We start from the raw sequence: 20,493 nt of genomic DNA on the forward strand, positions 1-20,493 counted from the left end.
GGCAGGGCGGGGCTAAGGGCTGCGCGCCCGCTGCCCGCCCCGTCGCGCGCGCGCAGGGCGAGTCTCTGCAAGGCCGGGCCTGGGGTCCGGCGGGACCCTCGCTGCTCCAGTAGTGCATGGTACGTGCCCACGTCGCGCGAGCAAGAAGGTGGTGTCGTGTGGCTGACGAGCCTTCATTCTTAGATTCTCGTAGGTTCGAGGGCCCCCTCCCTTTCACTTGGTCGCGGTGGGCGGCCCCTCCCCCTCTGCGGGCGGGAAGCGGCGAGGCAGGTCTGGCGGGCGCGCGCACGTGGAGAGCGGGCTGCCGGCGGGGCTGCGTCCCAGGAGCGGCAGGTTCGGCCTCTCCCGACTGTGTGTGTTTAGGCACAGCCAGTTCCCCGGGTCCTCTGGGTGCGGGACTTAAAGTTGCCGTATGCCGGGCGGACACTTGAACCCCTGACAGCCGTAACTCGTCTTGTGAGTAGGTGGCATTTTATAACGTTATACGTGTGGCATCGTCCAAGTGGGGCAAGCAAACTCTTTTCAGCTAACCATGATTTTTCTGGGTTCATTCACAAGCCAGAGACAGGCACCTGTGTTACATACTGAGGAAATGTGGATTTCAAAAACTGCTTATTTGAGAACGGGGAGGAAAAGTCAGATAATTTGGCGTCATCTTTGAAATCGAATTTCGTTGCCTTGGAGAACACAAAGTTTGTGATTTCGAATGCTGAAGTAATTTTCAACAACATTTCCAAATTGGCATAAGAGAACGTTGACTATATCTTGCATTTCTTTGGGCTCTATGAAAACAATCGGGTTAGATTTATTATGTTCTGTAAATAAATCATTTCCTTGTGTTTTCTCTAAAGTCTATGAGTTCTCTGATGTCTGTCTCTTTTTTAGGTACTCTGTTGTCCTTATCTGACTTTCCTGGTCCTCAGTACTCTTTCAGGAGTATTTGATTTCCCTCTCAGGAAATATGGAAGACTGATTCCTGACGTTCTCAGACGTTCTATGCTGTGACTTGTAAGCATGATATCAACCATTCTACTTTTCAGGAGATGCCGTTTCATACACATACAGTAGAATGCTTGCTGTGTTCCAGGGGTTATGCAAGGGATATGAGATGAATATAAAATCTCTATCCTTAAAGAACTCTGAGCCAGGAGGAGGGGACAGAAAAGCAATAGTTAGAATAACCTGTGAGGAATTTTGAGTTGGAAGTAAGGAAAAGGTGCTATGGGAGTACAAAGGAAAGAATGCATAGAAGTCATAGGTAGAGAAAGGGAACCTTGGGAGCTAGGAAAGGAGTGAGTGCCACCTCATTAAGAGAGATGAGCTGTATAGTACGACTGGCCTAGTGTGCATTTGAAGAATAATAGGATGAGATTAGAAACATAGGCAGAGGTCCAATTGTTAAGGAGTTGGGTCTTTACCTGGTTAGCAGTTGGGAATCTTTATAAAATTTTAAGTAGGGTAGCAACATGATGAAAAATAAATTACAGAAAGAACCCTATAGGTGGTTGAGATTAGAGATGAAATATCAGGTGGTTATTGCAGTAGTTCAGGGGAGAAATATTGAGGGGCTGAACAGAGGCAGTAGCTATAGGTATAGAGAGGAGAGACCAGTTTGAGAAATATTTAGTAATAGGATAGATGAGACTGGGTAGCAGGGTGTAGAGAGAGAGAAGAATTTCTAGGATGGCTTCAAGGTTTCTAATTTTGCCTTGTGAGACTGCATGAACATGGCCTTTGGCGTCAAACATGCTAAGGTATGCAAGTGTGCATCTGTCACTTACCAGTTTTGTAATCTTGATCAAGTAGCAAGCTTTTAAATCTCATTTGTGATAGAGGAGTGATAGTATACATAGGATTGTTGTGAGGATTAAATGGGGTAATATATATAAAGTTGCTTATGTTAGCTATCATTTTTATTATAAAACAATAAGTATAGGAATAAAGTTAGAGAAAGATTCTGAGATCGATTTGGGACATGTTAAGTTTAGGGTGCCTCCAAGCCATCTAAATGATTTTATATAGAAGGTAGTTGGAAGTAAGGCCCTGGAGTTCAGAAAAATGTCTGGTTAAGAGATACAGATGAGGTAGTGGATGATAGAGAAGTTAGTTAAAATAGAGTATATAAAGGGAAGGAGTTAAGGCAATGGTGACTTGCTGGGAAGGAGGATGCTCTTGCTAATGTTTACATTGCCATGAGGAAGGTGCTGATAAAATTGTTTTTTGTGGCCTTTCATTAATACTCATGAAGTGCTTGCCATGAGTGAAGTACTCTGATTATTCTGTGTTGCATCCAGAAATATATAGCACATGATTCCCTGGATTCAAAAGTTGTATAGGTCAGGACAGGACGGGATAAGTATCCCGTGAGGGATGTAAGCCAAGTTGTTTAGGAATGTAGGGGGAGGGAAGAATCATTCCTGGTTGGGTGATCAGAAGGGACATGTTAGAAATGTTATTGGAACTTGGTCTGGAATGATAATAGGATTGCATTAGGAGAAGGTGGAGGTGCAAATAGGGTGGGATTGCTGGCAAAGGAGTATTGAAGTTTTTGACCTTGGTCACAAAAGACAGTGTTATTAAGAGAAACAGCAAAAATTAGGTGGATGGCATGAGGAGGGGAGCAGGAAGATAAATTCTGTTTTACAAATATTTATTTTGAGGTAACTGATATTAATGATTAGAAATGCTTGTCTTAACTTGGGGAGAGAGAGATCATTGTTGAGGATGTAGATTTAGATATTATTGTGTAACTAAAGCTTTGGGTTTTAAGATATCTGAGAAGAGGAGAGAGGAATTGGGCAATGCCCACATTTCTGGGAAGAGAGTGAAGAAAACACGAAGAGATCAAAGAGGTATAGATGGAAAGATTCTTGAGAATTAGGGGGTATCATCAATGTTATGTGCTTCAGGTATGTCCGGGAACATGAGTCCTGAGAAAAGAATTTGATGATGTAAGAGATCATTGGTGAACCTGAGGAGAACAGAATCCTGACGGTGGTTTTGGTATAAGCCATTTTGCAAGGGTTTTAAAAATAAGTTGGTGATAGAGAATTGGTGACAGTGAATATAGGTTATTTATTCAGGTTTGGCTATGTAAAAAAAGAAGATAATCATTGGGGTAATAGGGTTGAGGGAAGAATTTTTTGTTTGTTTTTGCTTCAGGCCAAGATGCCTGTGGGACGACTGGATAAAGAAACTAGATGTAAGTGTGCTATAGCGTAGGAGGAAGAGACGTTGACCTGAGCCTGAGGGAAGAAGAACATGGGTAGAAGTGCAGACATTTTAAGAAACCAGAAGACACGATGGGGTGGAGGAGCTAAGGTGTGTGTGAAGATAGAGTTCATGCTGTAGACTTGATCTCGGTTAACTAGAAGAATGAGAGAGATTGGGATGAAATTAGGGACTTGAGGGGAAAAAAAATAGACGACTTTAGAAGAGGGATCGTAGAGAAAGAGACAAAGATGATGACATTAGTAAGGAGATTGCCCAGAAAGAATGAAGGTTAAGGTGAGGCTAGGTTTATACCCCAAGGCTTCATTGATCAGTATTTTTCTCAGATCCTTGGGATTCTCAAACAAAGGTAGAAAATTTCTTGAATGCAAGCCTAACCTCATGCCAGGCCATGGGTTAGCCCCTTTGGGGACAGGGGTTAGAAGTGGTGGGGAGTTTATTCATTTGGGAGTTTGGAGGAACTCAATTAAGTCCAAGTATCCTAGGATCTTTTAGCATGTGTGTGCCAAACATTGTAATCAATTATATACATTATCTTATTTACTTCTCAGCACAACCATATGTTATTATTATTATCCCCATTTTGTAGATTAGATGATTGAGTTTTAGAGTGTAATTTTAATTTCCCCAGCATTATATAGTTTTAGTGTAAAGGCTAGGATAGAACCAAAAGCAGTGTGATTTCAGAGCCTGCTTTTTTAACTACTACTTTATCCAGTGCTGTCCTATGGAACAATGTAAGCCACATATACGATTTTAAATTTTCTAATAGTTACATTAAAAAGAGCAAAACAATAAAGTGAGATTAAGTTTAATAATATATTTTATGTAAACCAGTATATCCAGAATATCATTTTATCCTGTAATCAATGTAAAAAAAAATAAGATTTTGTATATTTTTATGCTGAGTTTGAAGTCCAGAGTATATTAGCACATCTCAATTTGGAGTAGCCACGTTTCAAGTGCTCAATAGCCATGTGTGACTAGTGGCTACCATACTGGACAATGCAGCTCTACAGCCTTACCCTTGAGGCCAGTCTGAAGCTTGGGGAGAATACAGAGGGTGCCTTTTGTTTATGACAGCACTAGTTTGTGTGAATGTTACGACAGTGGAGCAGCCTGACTGTCTACTATTTTCCTGACTTATTGGGAAGAGCCTCCCAGCCCTTGAGAGCCACAAAAACTCTTGAGAAGTAGTTGTTCACAGTTACTCTCCTTAAAACTAGGTACCCCAAAACTAAATCAAATATATAGATTAATTAGAAAGTAATTGTTAGAATTAAAAAAGAATTCCCAACATTTCTTTACATAGTCATCTCTCATCATCATAATGTACATTTTATATGGCCTTATCATTTACACAACATTTTACGTGTGCTTTCTTTCTTGATCCTCACAACAGACCAGTGAGGCATTATCTCCATCTATCCAGGTGATGAATTGATTAGAAAGTGATTTAAGTCATTTGCTTCAGTTTACATGTAATAAAGATGAACCCCAAAACCTGTTCTTTAGACTCCAAATCTGGTATGTTTTTCCACTGTGCTAATCAGCTTTGCCTTGTACAAAGCAAAATATAGTTATATTTATGAATTGTGAACAGTTAACACCACTCAGAACTCAGTATATTTACCTCTTCCCAGAAATGCATCCCTTAAAATCCTGTGTGATTGTCACAGTGGCTATACTCCATTTCTTGCTCAGTTACTGACTCTTACTTTAAGTGACTCTGATTGTCTTATATCTTATGTTGCCTGAGAAAGAATCTTAAATGGACACCTTTTTGGTTGGTTTGTTTGCTTGTTTTTGGCATTGCTGTTTTGTTTGACCCTAGATTCCATAGGATCAAATCATCTTGTGAGCATGTAACTAGTCATGGTAAATTAAGGAAGTATCTAGGGTCTCCCCCCGCGCCTTTATTTGTCAAAGGAAATCTTGACTCTATAGGGGAATTACATGTTGTCAAGCTAGCGTTTTTTTTCTTTTCCTGAAATCAGACATTAAGGCAGATGCAAACCCCACTCCCTGCATATTTTACATGAGAGATTTCCATGTAAGATTTTTTGTTTCTTTGTTTGAAATAGTTTCAAACAAAGGGTTTCATGGCTAAAACAATCACTGGCAGAGAGATTTTAGACATACAGGTTGGATCGGCATGTAAAGGACCTTGAATACTATCACAGAGATTTGAGCTTTATTTTATTTAGGCTTTAGGGAACCACATGATTAGAATAATGTTTTAGATAGACTAGTGTAGAGGATAGTTATCTGATCTATCTGGGATCTGGCTAGTTCAGATTAATAGTAATTCTAGGTTCTACATATCCTAACTCCAAAAGGGCTAGATAATTGAAAAAGACATTGTAACTCATCAGAACGTGTGGATGACTAATAATGTTTAAGTGAGACTGCCGTTAAGGCACATAACTGACTGACGTCCACATCCCAAGGTGACAGCACCACTTGGTCATTCCTAGCCAGGCAGAGCATATATTACACTTATTATAGCACAGTAGTGCTTATTCTTCAGTTATTACCATAGTGTGATTTACCAACTAACTTCTCTGTGCCTTAGTCTTATAATAAGGAGATGATAATGGCATCTATTTCAAAGAGTATTTGTAAGAAATAAGTGATTTAATATTGTGCGTGCTTACAGTAGACCTGCTCAATACACTGAGGCTCAGTAAATGTGAGCTGCTCTTATTATTGTTGTTGCTGTCAGTTCTGTTAGGAATGTTTAACGATTTTTATTTTTACAACTCTATTTTTATCTTCTAGCTACTGCGTGGTAAAAGCTAGAATGAAACAGTTGCCTGCAGCAACAGTTCGCCTCCTTTCAAGTTCTCAGATAATCACTTCAGTGGTCAGTGTTGTAAAAGAGCTCATTGAAAACTCCTTGGATGCTGGTGCCACAAGCATAGATGTTAAACTGGTGAGAGTCCCTGAGGAGCCAAATACCTTTAAAGCAAAAAAGGGCAGGACAAATGTTTTCTCCTTACAACTATTACCTTTCTTTTCTTTCTTTGTACCAGTAAATTATTCTTAGGACATTGGACCCTTTGGTTTTGTTTGTTTGTTTGTTTTTAGCACTTTTTTTTTTAAGATTGGCCCTGAGCTGACATCTGTTGCCAATGTTTTTATTTTTTTCCTTTTTCTCCCCAAAACTCCCCAGTACACAGTTGTATATTCTAGTTGTAGGTCCTTCTAGTTCTGCTATGTGGGACGCCGCCTCAGCATGGCTTGAGGAGCAGTGCTAGGTCTGTGCCCAGGATCTGAATCAGCGAAACCCTGGGCCTCCGAAGCAGAGTGCAGAACCCCACCACTCAGCAACAGGGCTGGCCCCAGGACGCTTTGTTATTTTAAGAGTAAATTCTTAGAAGTAAATTTTAATTTGTGAACATTAGTTGATTAGTTTAAATCCACATTAGTAACACTAAAGGAAATTATAAAAGCAAACTTATTTAGTGCTCCATCACCTAAAACATAAATTTAATTTATCTGTATTTTCTATTAATATCTATCCTTGGTTATTCATATTTACTTGCTTTATATATTCTCCTTTGCACCTTTTCACCTAATCGTATTTTAAAACCATTTCCCATGTTGCTTCGTAGTTTTCACATTTTAAAATTTAAGTGCTGGGGCCGGCCCGGTGGTGCAGCGGTTAAGTTCTCACATTCCGCTTCAGCAGCCCGGGGTTCACTGGTTCGGATCCCAGGTGTGGGCATGGTACCACTTGGCAAGCCATGCTGTGGCAGGCATCCCACATATAAAGTAGAGGAAGATGGGCATGGTTGTTAGCTCAGGGCCAGTCTTCCTCAGCAAAAATTGGAGGATTGGCAGCAGATGTTAGCTCAGGGCTAATCTTCCTCAAAAAAAAAAAAAGTGCTATGTATTAAATAATTTGAGTTAATGTGACCTATCACACTCATTATGATTTATTACAATTAGTTTGTGTCTCCCTCCCCTGTTATAAATTACTAGCTGATAAAATAAGGTCTGTATTTTTTCCAGTTTTGTGTCCACTATACCTGGCCAGTACTTGGCACATAAATGGTAAATAAATTTGTTTGAGTGACTGTAAGAATACTTTTTTTGGTAATCATTTAATTATCAGACATTTATGTTATTTCTAATATTTCAGTATTAGAAATAATAGTGATACAAATATCTTTGTAGGAAAGAAACCTATGCATTTTGTATATATGTTTGTATATATAAAATCCCAGTTGCCCCTTATAAAAACTCTGAGAATTAGCTACTACTATACCCATTTTACAAATAATTAAGGTTCTGAGAACTTGTTCAGTGATATAATTAGTAAGTAGTGGAGCTGAGGTTGGAATTCAGGTCTTTCTGACTCTAAAGCCCAGTCAAGATCTTTCCTCTATGCCAGTGTCCTCACACTGTTTGGGGGCATTAGAATAATTCAGAGAGTTTGTTAGGGCAGTTACTGGGCCCCAGAACTTCAGATTGTAGGTGGGGCCCAAAAGTTTGCTTCTCTAACCAGTTTCTAGTTGATGCTAAGAATCACTGTTCCATACCATATCAAATCTGTATTTTGTTTCTAAATAAGTTTTATAAACATGAAAAGTACTTATTAAACCCAAAGAAAGACAATTTTTCTTAGACGTTTCATATAGTCAATTCAGTCTGATTAGAATACAATTGGTAATAATTAAACAGGATTAGGTAGTTATATCTGACAGATTTCACTTAAGAATCTTAGGTGGGCAAATATGTATCTTGTTCTCAAAGTTCTCTGAAGAAAAATAGTTTTTTAAAATAGTGTTACAAAGCAAACAGAAGTTCTCCTATGAAAGTAAATTACACCTTTTTATCTGGCTATGTATTTTAATCTCTTGACGTTTTTCAGTTTCTCTTTCTCTGCTTTGTAGAGTTTTAAAGTAAACGACTGTGTTGCTTTATGTATTAAGTCCTGTTTTATTTTGCTTTCATACAATAATAACTACCCTGACTAGGAATATTTTCATGATTAGTTAAACAGGTTGGTATTATTTTACACATTTAAACTGATCTTTGTGTTATTTTAGTCAGATGCCTGGAGTTCTTATTTATGTTGGAAGATTTGCATTTCTGCAGTTAATGATTTTTCTATAAATGAAGCAGAGAAGCTATTCCAAGAATGTTAACTTAATTTTAGATTGAGAGAGAGATGAGGAACTAAATCTTAGGCATCTTCCCCCCAACACCTTGTATATCTAATTTGTCTAAAAAGTACCAACACATACAGTATTATATAATTTTAGGCTATTAAAAGGATGTGATATTACTTTAAATACTACAGTCATTGTAATTGTAAGAAGACTTTTTCTCCCTTTATGACTTACATAAATGGCCACACACATAAAACTTTGTGAAGTCAAGCTTATGACAAATTTACTACCAAATTTAGAATGTAGTATTCATAGAAAGTGTGATCACTATAGGAATTTAGATTTTATTTTTATTATGTTTGTGTATGTTTAGTATTAGACTGCAAATACTAAGCTATGAATTGAAGTTTGGTTTTTTTCCCTTGATTCCCAAGTTAAAAACTCACTGAGATTGCCAAATTAGTTGTATTTTCTCAGCAGTTGCCTGTTAGGTGACTAGTTGCAGAAAGAAATTTTGAGTTATAATGTAGTAAATATTAAAATTTCTTGTGAAAGCAGTAAATAGTTGAAGGGAGGAATTATTGAAAGTCAGGTTGAGTAGTGATAATTGCTAGACTCTTGGTGGGAAGAACTAGGTGGTGGTTTTGGTGCTCATGGTATCCTGTTTTATTTGTTTGCAAGATTACATATACAAAGGTATATATCATTTAGAAGAATTTTTTTAGTCGTTTAAACATAAATTTAGACATAAATACCTATGATACTGAAACAATTCAAGGGAACCTTAAAGATCAGACCAACTTCCTTATTTTACGCTTGGATCTGAGTCCAGGGAAAACAAGGGACTTCCCCGTTGTACCATAACTAGGAATGAGTAGACTTAAGAAATTCAACTCTTGCTTTCTTAATGTTAAGTTTCCATAAAAGATGAATAGATGACAAAATTATTTCACTTGTGTTTCTTTCTGTTTCTAAATGTTGTAAGTTTAAAGCCATTACATAGTAAAAGTATTTTTTAACTTTTTATAGGAGAACTTTGGGTTTGATAAAATTGAGGTGCGAGACAATGGTGAGGGCATCAAAGCCATTGATGCACCTGTGATGGCAATAAAGTACTACACCTCAAAAATAAACAGTCATGAAGATCTTGAAAATTTGACGACTTACGGTTTTCGTGGAGAAGCTTTGGGCTCAATTTGTTGTGTCGCTGAGGTAAGGTAATTTATATAGACTGTTTTAGTGATTTTATAATCACGGAATATTAGAATTAAGAGAAAACCAACCCAGAATTTGGCAAAGAGTGTGGGGTTTTTCTTGTGGTACATATATATAACATAAAATTTACCATTTTAACCAGTTGTAAGTGTACAATTGAGTGGCATTAGGTACATTCACATTATTGTGCAGCCGTCATCACCATCCATCTCCAGAATTTTTTTGTCATCCCAAACTGAAACTGGGTACCCATTAAATAATAAGTCCCCCTTCTCCTTTCCCCCTATCCCCTGGTAACCACTGTTATGCTTTTTGTCTCTCTGAATTTGACTTTTCTAAGTACCTCATTTAAACGGAATCATACAATATTTGTCCTTTTGTGTCTGACTTATTTCACTTAGCATAATGTCTTCAAGGTTCATACTTGTAACGTGTATCAGGATTTCATCCCTTCTTAAGGCTGAATAATATTCCATTATATCTATAAGCCACATTTTGTTTGTCTAGTCACCTGTCGACATCTGGGTATATTTGGATTGTTTCCACTGTTTGGCTATTGTGAATAATGCTGCTATGAATATGGGTGTACAAAGGTGTGTTTGAAACCCTGCTTTCATTTCTCTTAGGTATATACCCAGAGGTAGAATTGCTAGGTGATTCTGTTTAATTTTTTGAGGAACAGCAAAATGTGTTTTGTAGTGTTAATGTTTATAAGAAGAAATAGTGGTTTAGTGGCCTATTGTCTTGGAAAAAATGTATTAAATAAAATTAAACAGATATCTTACCTATAATCACTTTTCAGAGCCTTTACTAAAGTCTGTTGTGAATCTCTAAGGTTGGTGGTTTATAGTAGGTTCATTTTCTGCACCTACTTGACTATGAAACCCTTTTATTGAGAAACATATCACTGTTTTTTTCTTGTTTTGTGCAACAACTTTGGAAATACCACTCTAGTCAGTACAGATTATTAGATTGTGCTCTAGAGATGCAAATTGACTTGGCCTACCCTCTAGCTAGTTAGAGGCTGATTGGGTCCTAGAACTTTGCTCTCTTGACTGCTTTTTTGGTGCTTTTAATGTCTAAACCCCTGAGTTCAGTGCCTGACGCACTCCATCGTGTAGTATCAATTATACTTCACTGCCTCTGCCCTACATTATATAACTAGTTTGTGGCAAAGCTCATCTAGAACCTTGATCTCTTCATTTCCATCTATTTCAGTTATGTTTTATCCCATGACTCCATACTAGTTTCTTTGTGCTGTTCTGTTTCTCTGTGTATGTTAAGCTCTGTATTATAGTGTGATAGTATCTGTGTCCTAGTGAGTGACATGGTAATTGTGAGGGTCTCTTTAGCTATCTAAGTTTGCCCGGTAGCTGTATAACCCTTCATTTGTGCTTAGTATGGCAGACTCTAATTAGGTGAGAATGCTCAGATGCAATAAATAAAATGGTAGGATTTTATACCTTTTGTCCCAGAAAAGTGGCAGGGACATGACATGTTAGTCTCTCCTCATCTGGTCTCTGGACATCTATTTAGTAGCCTAGTCTCCCCAGCAATGATACATTCTTCAGGCTTATTGTGGTCCTTTGCTGAGTGCTGGCATAGTGTAGGGTTTTTCCTTCTTTTTGTGAATAGGGTCCCAACTCGGTATTCATTTACTCTTTGACTTTGCGGCTCTGTAAGGTGATGCCTAAGCAAGAAAGAAAAATTGTGGGTTGAGGAGGAGCTGGAGTTTCAAGTGGGCGATTTTGCTGTTTTAGCACAGAGGACTAGGAGCCCTCCCTTGTTAGAATCTAGATGTTCAGACATCACTAAAGGAGGAAAGACCTTGTCATTCCTTAAGTGCACTTGCTTAAAACCTTTGTGCAAAAACTAGCACACTCTGTGCTGCTCTTACCTTTCTCAGCACTTGCTTTATTTAGAGTTCACTGAGTCTCCAAATAGATTTTAGGGAAGAGTGACTGGAGGGTACAAGGGGGCATTGCCCATCTTTCTCCCCAGGGACTGTACATGGGAACCTATGGCCCTAGGCTCTTGTAGAGTCTGTTTTTAACATGGGATGAGATGTGTATCGGAACCTGCAAAGCCCCCAGTACTGGTACTATTATATGACCTCTCAGTGGCTATTTTAGAAATCATATAATTTGTTAGAGAATGTATTTTATTTTTTAGCTGTTGTCCAAACTTGGCAGGTAAATCTTTAAGCTTTATTTTGGCAGTGTTTTTGAACAATATATAGTCTGGCATTTCTATGTTTTCTAAGATGTGTATAACCTTTCAGAACTGAAATTGGTCATTATCAACTTTGTCTGCTAGGTGGCAGCACTACACTTAGTCTTCTAAAATATATTGTACATAAGCCATATGATTCATCCAAATCTTCACTATAGTTCTCATTTTAGATGGCAGTTTTGCAAGTCCTTGTCCAGTGGTACTCTCTGTTTCTTTATTTGATTAGTTAAACCTGCGTGATAACTAAGTTTATCATTTTGTCTTTTGTTTCATTTTTGAGGCATTTGAATGCCTTCAGTATAAATACATAAAAGAATTTTGCTCATTAAAGTTACAAAAGGAGTAAAAGAAATGTCAAAGTATCACAATAGTAATAGGAAACTATAAACTTTAAAAAAGTTATTTTCGATTTAAACATTGCAGTGTCATTTGTCAATCTTAGAAAATATTAACAGCACTTTATGTACTGTCTTATGAATCTCTGGGAAAATCACACGTAGATATATGTGTGTGTGCACACACACACAGCGCAATGAACTTTTATATCTGTATACTCCAGATCCAGATATGGACTATTGTCAGCACCCCTGAAGGTTCTTTATGCCCCTCCCCATGAGTACTGGGAGGTTCTCTCATGCTCCGTCCCAGTCAGTCAGAGGTAATAGCTATTCTTACCTCTATCAACGTAAATTAGTTCCACCTGTTCTTGAACTCGCTCTAAATGGAATCTTACAGTAAGTATTATTTCATTACAGACAAATTGTTTGATGATTTAGGTTTGATTGTACCTGAAAGCCAAAGGAAGTATAGAACTGGAAGCGACCCTGGTAGTAGTAGTGGACCCTGGTGCACTGCCCAGATCCCCCACTTGGGGACTGAACACTCATTCCCCCAGCTGCCAAGAGTATTGGTGACTGAACACTCACAGCTGAGTCTCCCTCTGGAGATTGCCCTTACGTCAGCTGAAGAGAGTTACCTTACTCTCATCATCCAGCGCAACCTGCATCCAATGGCTGGTTGACGAGGGGTTGTAAGGTCTCTGTTCCAATTCAGAACAACTCTGCTATGCTTTGTCTGCTCCAGACTGTCCCCCCTTGTAAGTGTGGCACAGCCCCACTTCTCTTTCTGCCCTGCCCTCACAAGTGACGATCCCAGCAGCACTCCCCAATAAATATCCTGCTCACTAGTCTTTGCCTCAGTCTGCTTCATGGGTAAGCCACCCTGCAATAGGTCTTCTAAGGTTCAGTCTCATGTTACTGATGAGGAAACTGAGGTCTTGTGAAGCCAAATGCCAAGTCTTCTCACTCCAGCTTCAAAACACAGTCTAATAATCAGTCAGCTAATATTTCACTGTCTACTGTATGCAAGTGCTGTGCTAAGTAGTTTACTTCAGAGGAACTATGCACAGTGAAGTAAATGGAATGTGAAAATTGTGACCTATTTAGGGACACATAGTATGTCCATGGTAAAGCCAAGAATTCAGTTCCAATTTCATGCCTCCCAGTACTTGGTTTTTCACAGTAAGTTAGTGCCTTCTTACTAGTATGGTTAGAGAGAGATTTATAATTTAAAAAGGACCTCATTAAAACAGTAAATATACTCAGGCCTGCAGTGGTAAGCTTAATAGGTTATCAAGCAGTAGTCAAGTTGAAACTTACGTGGGAAGATTTCTGAATAGTATTTCAGAAATACAGAAAGTAATATATGCTTGTCAAGGTCAATTACATTTAAAAATAAATATTATTGTTATTCAGGAAGAGTTAATGTTTTGAGGGGGAAAAGCTTCACTTTTGAAGCTTACTGAATATTCTTCACCTTTCAGAAAGAATTGAACTTTCATGTAGAGTAGAAGGTGCATATTTATTTTAAAGGCTCCAGTTTATTTTGAAAACTCTGGATGGAGATTGCCGTTACATAATAAAAATTAATGATTTGGCTATTTTATCTGCCAAACTAACTGATGCAGATAATTTTAAAGTCATAGAGATGTAAACCATCTCAGGCTTAGTATAGTGATGATGTGTAATTGGGATATAGTTTTGTCACACTATTGAAACAGCCGTCACCCAAAACTCCAATTGTTGAAATTATTTTTTGTTAGATTATTTAAAGATGTTAATAATTTTAGTTATAAAAAGAAAAAAATTAAGTAGACTTTCAGCAGAATTAGCTGGAGAAATTTAAAATATATCTATTCTATATTCTTTATTTATATACTTTAAAAGAATGGGCAGTTTCCTAATTTGTCAATTATGAAATGACTTCCAATCTTAGAATTAAACACTCCAAAGGAGTAAAACATTCTTTTCATATCTACAAAGTATCCTATTGATATTTAAAAATAAATTTCTGCCTCCATAATCTGTGATGAATGTATCTGTGACTGACACAAATTGACCGACATGGCTTTTTTTTTTTAAATCATATCATCAAGCATAACTTCTCTTGAAATTTATTATTTGTAGAGCAATAATTTGGGGATATTTGTCGTTCTTTGATGTTAAATTCCTCATGCTGATTACTAAGCATACTGACTAGAGTGAGCTAGAAATAGTGAAAATCCTGTTTTGACCTGTTCATAAAATTTTTTCTGAAGACCGTATATATTGTTCCTATCACATAATAAAATACCCATAATAAAATGTTTTGTTTCTTTTTAGGTTGCTGTTTTTTATACGTTATATTAGAAATTATCTTTCTCCTTTCAAAGAAATGTTTAAGAAACTTACATAAGTTTTTTGAACTGGATTTTAAATAGAAGCTAAATTATACCTTAGTTTTAGGAAGATTACAGAATGGTTTTGTTGTCTTAGAATCAGAACAAACTTTGAATGAGGAGTCAGAGCCTAATTCTCATTCCCAAGTGTTTGAATATGAGACTTGACCATAAGACGGGTTAACCTTTCTGAGTCTTTTTTTTAATGTCTGTAAAGTGAGAATAATGATTTGAGGGTCAAATGAAGTAGTACATATTAGAGTATTGTGAATATTATCATGTGCCATACAGATGAATGTTATTTTTACCCCGGACTTGAATGTGAAAAGTAGTGTGCGGCTGTGTCATACAGGTGATGATGTCATCAGCTTACCCATTCCCTTTTCAGCAAGTGGTTTTTCACCTCACCTTTCAAAGTTCATGCAAACTCCTCACCATTTTGGGAAAATCCTTTCTAAAATTTAACAACCATTCCTAGGTAAATTCCTTCTGAGTCTCACCAAAGGTCTTTTTTCTATAGCATATGTTTATTTTTTTCTCTTGTTTTTTCCTGGGAAGAATTAGAAGAGTTGCCAGCCATCTACTGCATAATACTCATGTTTATTGATTCATTCATCCAACATTTTTACAGTGGTTACAGTGCACTGGGTATTATTCTGATCTGTCAAGTTCATTATACATAATTTTGTGATGAGATTGTATGGGGTCTGTAGATTTATTGTTGTTTTACTTTACATTAAACCTCTGTGGCTTAAAGTGGGCGGAATGACTAGCTCATTCTGTTTTGAAGATGGAAGTTGAGATTGTCTTATTTGTGGGCTCGCATATCTGTAAAAGGGTAGGGGGAAGCCCCCAGCATTATTCTGATGGTCCCTGCCTCCTGCTCCAGTGTAGGGGACCTCTTCTGTCTCTCGTAGCCATGTGGTTAAGCACAGGAGTTTTTGAAGCATCTGGGATATCTTGCTTCCTAAATGCAGTCTCCTCAGAGGTGGTAGAACTCTGTTGAGAGGAGAAAAGCGGGGACCAAGATCCCCTGTTGCTAGTCTCCCACAGTGGAGTATCAGGGAGAAGGTTCTGAAGTCAGAGTGCTTAATATAAGTGTTCAATTGTGTGCAGGCAGGCAGGCATACTCATACGCAGAAAGGAAAAGACAGTTCAGTCATCCAGGCAATATCCATATTTCACCTGAATCTTGACAACCGTTAGTTTTCAGACTCTTGTTTCTGTGCCCAAGTGTTCATCTAAAAGTTAGCAAAAAAAAGAAACAATTAAAAATCCCTTTAACATAATTATCTAAAATGAATTTTTGTCAAGGGAAGATTTTTTTGTATGAATTTCTAGGATATTTCCTAAGTTTTTAATTTACTTTTTATCTAAAACATTGAGAAAAATTGTGCTTATCTGAAGTTTAAATGCTTTTATGTAATTTTAACTTTCTAATAGTATTATAATTTCTTGAAACTCAGTAACTGGACCAGAGTCAGTTTTTAATAACTGATAGCTAATATAACCTCTAAGGTTCTGTAAAGACTTCTAAAACTTCTTTTAAAATAAACTTCTCTTTTCAAAATTCTTTAAGTTTCTATTTCTTCTCTTGACACACTGGACTCACTCACTGTCACAGTTCCTCACTGTCTCTGGTAGGAAGCACCAGTAATAATTTGCAGTATTAGAGATGCTTCTGATGGAGGTACTGCAAGTTCAAATGCTAGCTGCTGCACAGCTAAAACATTCTGAACCTGTGCCTGGTCCAAAAAAAGGTTTCCTGCCCAGGACACAGGGTCATATGATGAAGTGAGCTCTTGAAATACAATTCCTTCCTCTGAGGAACACACTGTATTTCATGAATTTGTGAAACATGCTTATGCGTGTTATCCTTCACTGTCTTTAGCAGTGAATTGCAAAGCATTTCCGATTTAAATAAATTTTCATGGAGCTCTATACATTGTAATTTAAAAAATTTTAGTGTTGGAAAACAATATTGTGTTCTATATTTTTTTACTTAACATAAATATTACACTGTAACCACTAAGGTCCTCTTTTGCCTTTTAGTACTTCAGTTTGTTCATCTAAGCTGCAGTATTACTGTTCACTAATGTGTTTAAAGAATGAACAAGTTAGTATCTGTAAAATGCTTTGAAGTAGTTACAGCAAAAATCCATGTAACCTTATAAAGTATTAGCATCATCTTCATCTTATCATCACCCTCCCCTTAAAGATGATAGTGTAATCATTTATTCAGGACCATCGAGCAAATCGCTGGCAGAGTTAGTACTAGAACTCAGAGTTCCAGGGCTGCCTTTGCTCAGTGACACCAACTTTAAGTCAGGTGGCTGGCTCTTTGGAGAATAGAAATAGAATTCAATTGACCTTGGCATTTTGGAGAAGTGGTTGGTTAAATGTAGAATTGTTTTTAAAGGGACAATCATGGAGTAATTAAATTAGAGACAGGAAAGGAAATCTCTAGCAATTTCTGTCCTCTTTTTTTTGTACAAACGTTACTAGAAGAAATCACTATTTGACACAACAGAGTTGGGATGTAGTAGAAAGATTAAGGTTAGTTATCAAGCCAACTTTTTAAATTATACAACTTTTGATCCACAGAGTATATTTTTGGAAGAAGTAGAATAATCACTTAAGAGTATACAGAGGCTCACAACTTGGTTTAGGTACAGCTTTTTTGGGGAGTAGTTATCACAGAAATAGTAGGTTGAGGCAATATCCCTAAAAAGGATTTTATGGATGTCACCCTCAGAGAGAATCTACTAGACTCTACTAGTACTGTGAGCTAGAGAAGCCATATTTTTTCTTGGTGATTCTGGTAATTCTCTGCATGGTACCCGCATCTTCCATAGAGCCATATGGCCTACAATAAATCAGTGAATGGTTAAGACAGCGTGACAGAATCATCAAATGTAGACCCAACTGGACCCAGGTGAGTTCCAGCAGTAGAGCTGGGTCTTTGCAGCTTCTTCCTAAATGATACAGGTTGATTTTAAGATAGTCAACTCTGCTAAGTCCAGGGATGGGCAAGAAAGGTTGCTCCCAATTTTGGGTCATCGTTGCTCACCAGAAGTGTGAGGAGGCTACCTTTTTCTGAGTCCACCCTGCTTTCCTTGCCAGCATCCCCACTCCTCACCTCTGGTATTTTCTGACAATGGTATGGTTTGCTATTATATTCTCCTGCTAATCTCATGAGGTAGGGAAACAGAAAGCTGAGGGTAAGGGTAGCGCAGAGTACACACATTCCGAATTTTATATTTTTATGGAAACATTTTCATGCTGAATGAAATCCTTTCTTATACTTACGTGTTCTAATGCTAAGGTTTTTTTAATTAATAAAAAATTTATGTTTAAACAATGAGTTCAAAGCTTGGATTTAAGAAAAAATCACCCATAGATATGTATGTGTATGATTGATATTTTTTTATTCTTTTGAACCATTAACTTGAAATACGTAAGTGCCGTTTTATACAGAATGTAAAGGAGGGAATGATTACATTACAAAAGGATTATTCAGTTTACCAGCATATTTATGGGAATTGTCTTGGGGCTGGTCCAGTGGCCCGGGGTTCGTGGGTTCAGATCCTGGGTGTGGACCTACTCACCACATGTCAAGCCATGCTGTGGTAGGCATCCCACATATGATGTAGAGGAAGATGAGCACGGATGTTAGCTCAGCACCAGTCTTCCTCAGCAAAAAAGAGGAGGATTGGCGGCAGATGTTAGCTCAGGGCTAATCTTCCTCAAAAAAAAATTTATGGAAGTAGTCTTAATGGCAAGCTGCCTTAATACAGTTGAAGTATTTGATTTTACAGATGTAAGTCATATAATAAAAATAGTGATTTCGGGTATACTGATTTGTGTAAGTGTCTTAAAATTAAAGTGAAATACTCAAAACACAAATCAGTAATTTGCAACAAAAAAAGTAGAAGCTGGCCTATTGCTTATTAGTGTAACTCTAAGGAATATTTCAAGAGAAGTGGTCATAAGAACTTATCAAGTAAAACTTTTTAAAATCTTTAATAAATATAGAATGATTATTTTAAATCTACTTTGATAATGAGCCCACTGCAATTTCAAAAATCATAATTTTATTAGAGGTTTTTTTTTATTATTCTAGGTCTCAATTATTACAAGGACGGCTGCTGATAATTTTAGCACCCAGTATGTTTTAGATGGTAGTGGCCACATAATTTCTCAAAAACCTTCACATCTTGGTCAAGGTAAGAGGGTAGCTTTGTGGCGTTCTTTGCATTTTCTGTCTTAATTGCTTATCTAAAAAAAATTGTTACTACTTAAATTCAAATGTATTGCTTCAGGCTCGGTCCTAGTAATGCCTAGTTAACTTGCAGGTGAACATTCACCCTTTGCTTTAGCCATCAATCTCGTAAATACTTAGAGTTGTTCTCAAGAGGAACTGTGTGGAAGACTTTGGACAACAGCATGGATTAGTTACTCTTCTGTAAAAACTGTAAGAGCAATTATTTTACTATTGCTAGATCACTAGTGTCTTTATGTATGACAGATAATATTTTATTGAAATACGTAAAACATTTTTGATTTGGTAATCATGGTAATAAACCATAGCATCAAGATATTATGATTAAATAAATAATTTGAAATCTATTTATTTGTGGAAAACTTCAAACATATGCGTAAGTAGATGGAGTAGTGTAGCCGTCACTCAGTTTTAACAATTTTTATTAACTCGTTGCTAATGTTGTTTCAGTCTAATACTCTCACCCACTTCCTCCTTTTCTGTATTATTTGAAGCAAATAAATATATTAATTAGTGTGGCTGTTTGTCATTTAGTTTTTTAGTGTTTTATACACTTATGTAATTTTATTGTATTTTAATCGACGTCTTATATTTTTAAGTTCCTCTACTGTTTACTTCCAAGGGAAAAAATATCTCTTCAGGCTTGAGTTTCACATATCTCCTTTAATCTTTTTCATACTGCTAACTTCTGTTAATGGGATGTTTAAAGTTGAGAGAATATTCAAGGTATGACCTCTTTAGAGTCATGTTCAGAAGAATTATTAGATCTGAAAAGGGACTTGTGTTTTGTTGTTGTTTGCCCTCTTCTTCTCCAATTTGTACTATAAATTTATTTTTAATTTTGTAGTCCCTCATTGTAATTTATCAAAGTACTGTATTTTTTCTGTGGTTTCTTCCCTCCAGTTTTAATGTTAAATTATTGGATTTTTTCCCAAATGATTTCTCTTTTTCTTGATTGAAATTTATTTTCTCCTATCTTAATACTGATACCAGATTCTCTCATTCTTTCTCTTATTTTATAAATCCTCAAATTATTTACTGATTACTTTTGCCTGTTAAGAATTAATATTTTGGTAACCACATAGGGGAAAGAAAATAATAGGAGCTCCTAAGAAAACACACTAACATTTTTCTCATTTATTCAGTTAATAAAAATGAGTTCATCTAATAGCTGTTTAATTTGATATATAATAATATTATGCATATTTTAATTAATATAATAGATTATGATTATTTTTCTTTTTTATGTATTGAAGGTTAAGACAAAAAGAAGGCATTTTTAAATGTGGTCCCTCTCCAGGAATGTTCTGACCCCAGTTCTTAGGAGTTCAAATTAGGAAACCATTAGGAGATATTTGGGTGGATTTCCCATAGAATACTTTGAAGTAATTGAGTCACCTTATCAAACTTAAATGTATTTATTTTTATCTTAGTAGTAGCCAGTCTAATCTGGATGGCCAGTGGTTCTGCATCCCTCATATGTCTCATGCTTTTCCATATTCATCTCCCTGAGAACTATAAAGTAACAATCCTTAAATATAGAGTCCTTCTGATATTTGCTCTTTTGCTGATTGATTTTTCTTGCTTACCTAAGTCTTCTGCTTTTAGTGAGTGAGACAAGTATGCTTATTAAGGAATTTCTACAGGCATTAAATGAACTTTATTTTCTTTAGCATATTCCTTTTACCTTAAGAAAC

The 20,493-nt window shown here is 36.7% G+C and overlaps 1 protein-coding gene across 7 annotated transcripts in view; it reads left to right on the top strand.

Moving 5' to 3' along the window:
- Positions 1-25: 25 nt before the first annotated feature.
- The window catches only part of LOC124238625 (PMS1 protein homolog 1-like), an 83,817-nt gene continuing 63,349 nt past the window's right edge, over positions 26-20,493 (top strand). The window contains exons 1-5 of one of the 7 annotated variants that reach the window (XM_046659795.1): positions 26-119; positions 886-1,008; positions 6,013-6,166; positions 9,381-9,563; positions 18,638-18,740. In XM_046659795.1, the coding sequence (XP_046515751.1) occupies positions 6,035-6,166; positions 9,381-9,563; positions 18,638-18,740 (418 nt within the window). In that variant the 5' untranslated portion in view covers positions 26-119; positions 886-1,008; positions 6,013-6,034. Of the gene's footprint in view, positions 190-314; positions 461-885; positions 1,009-6,012; positions 6,167-9,380; positions 9,564-18,637; positions 18,741-20,493 lie in introns of those variants that run through there. The other 6 variants (XR_006888344.1, XM_046659794.1, XM_046659798.1 and 3 more) reach the window with 6 other exon arrangements.

This window comes from Equus quagga, chromosome 4 (assembly GCF_021613505.1).
Source record: "Equus quagga isolate Etosha38 chromosome 4, UCLA_HA_Equagga_1.0, whole genome shotgun sequence".
In the NCBI taxonomy this organism is placed as follows: domain Eukaryota; kingdom Metazoa; phylum Chordata; class Mammalia; order Perissodactyla; family Equidae; genus Equus; species Equus quagga.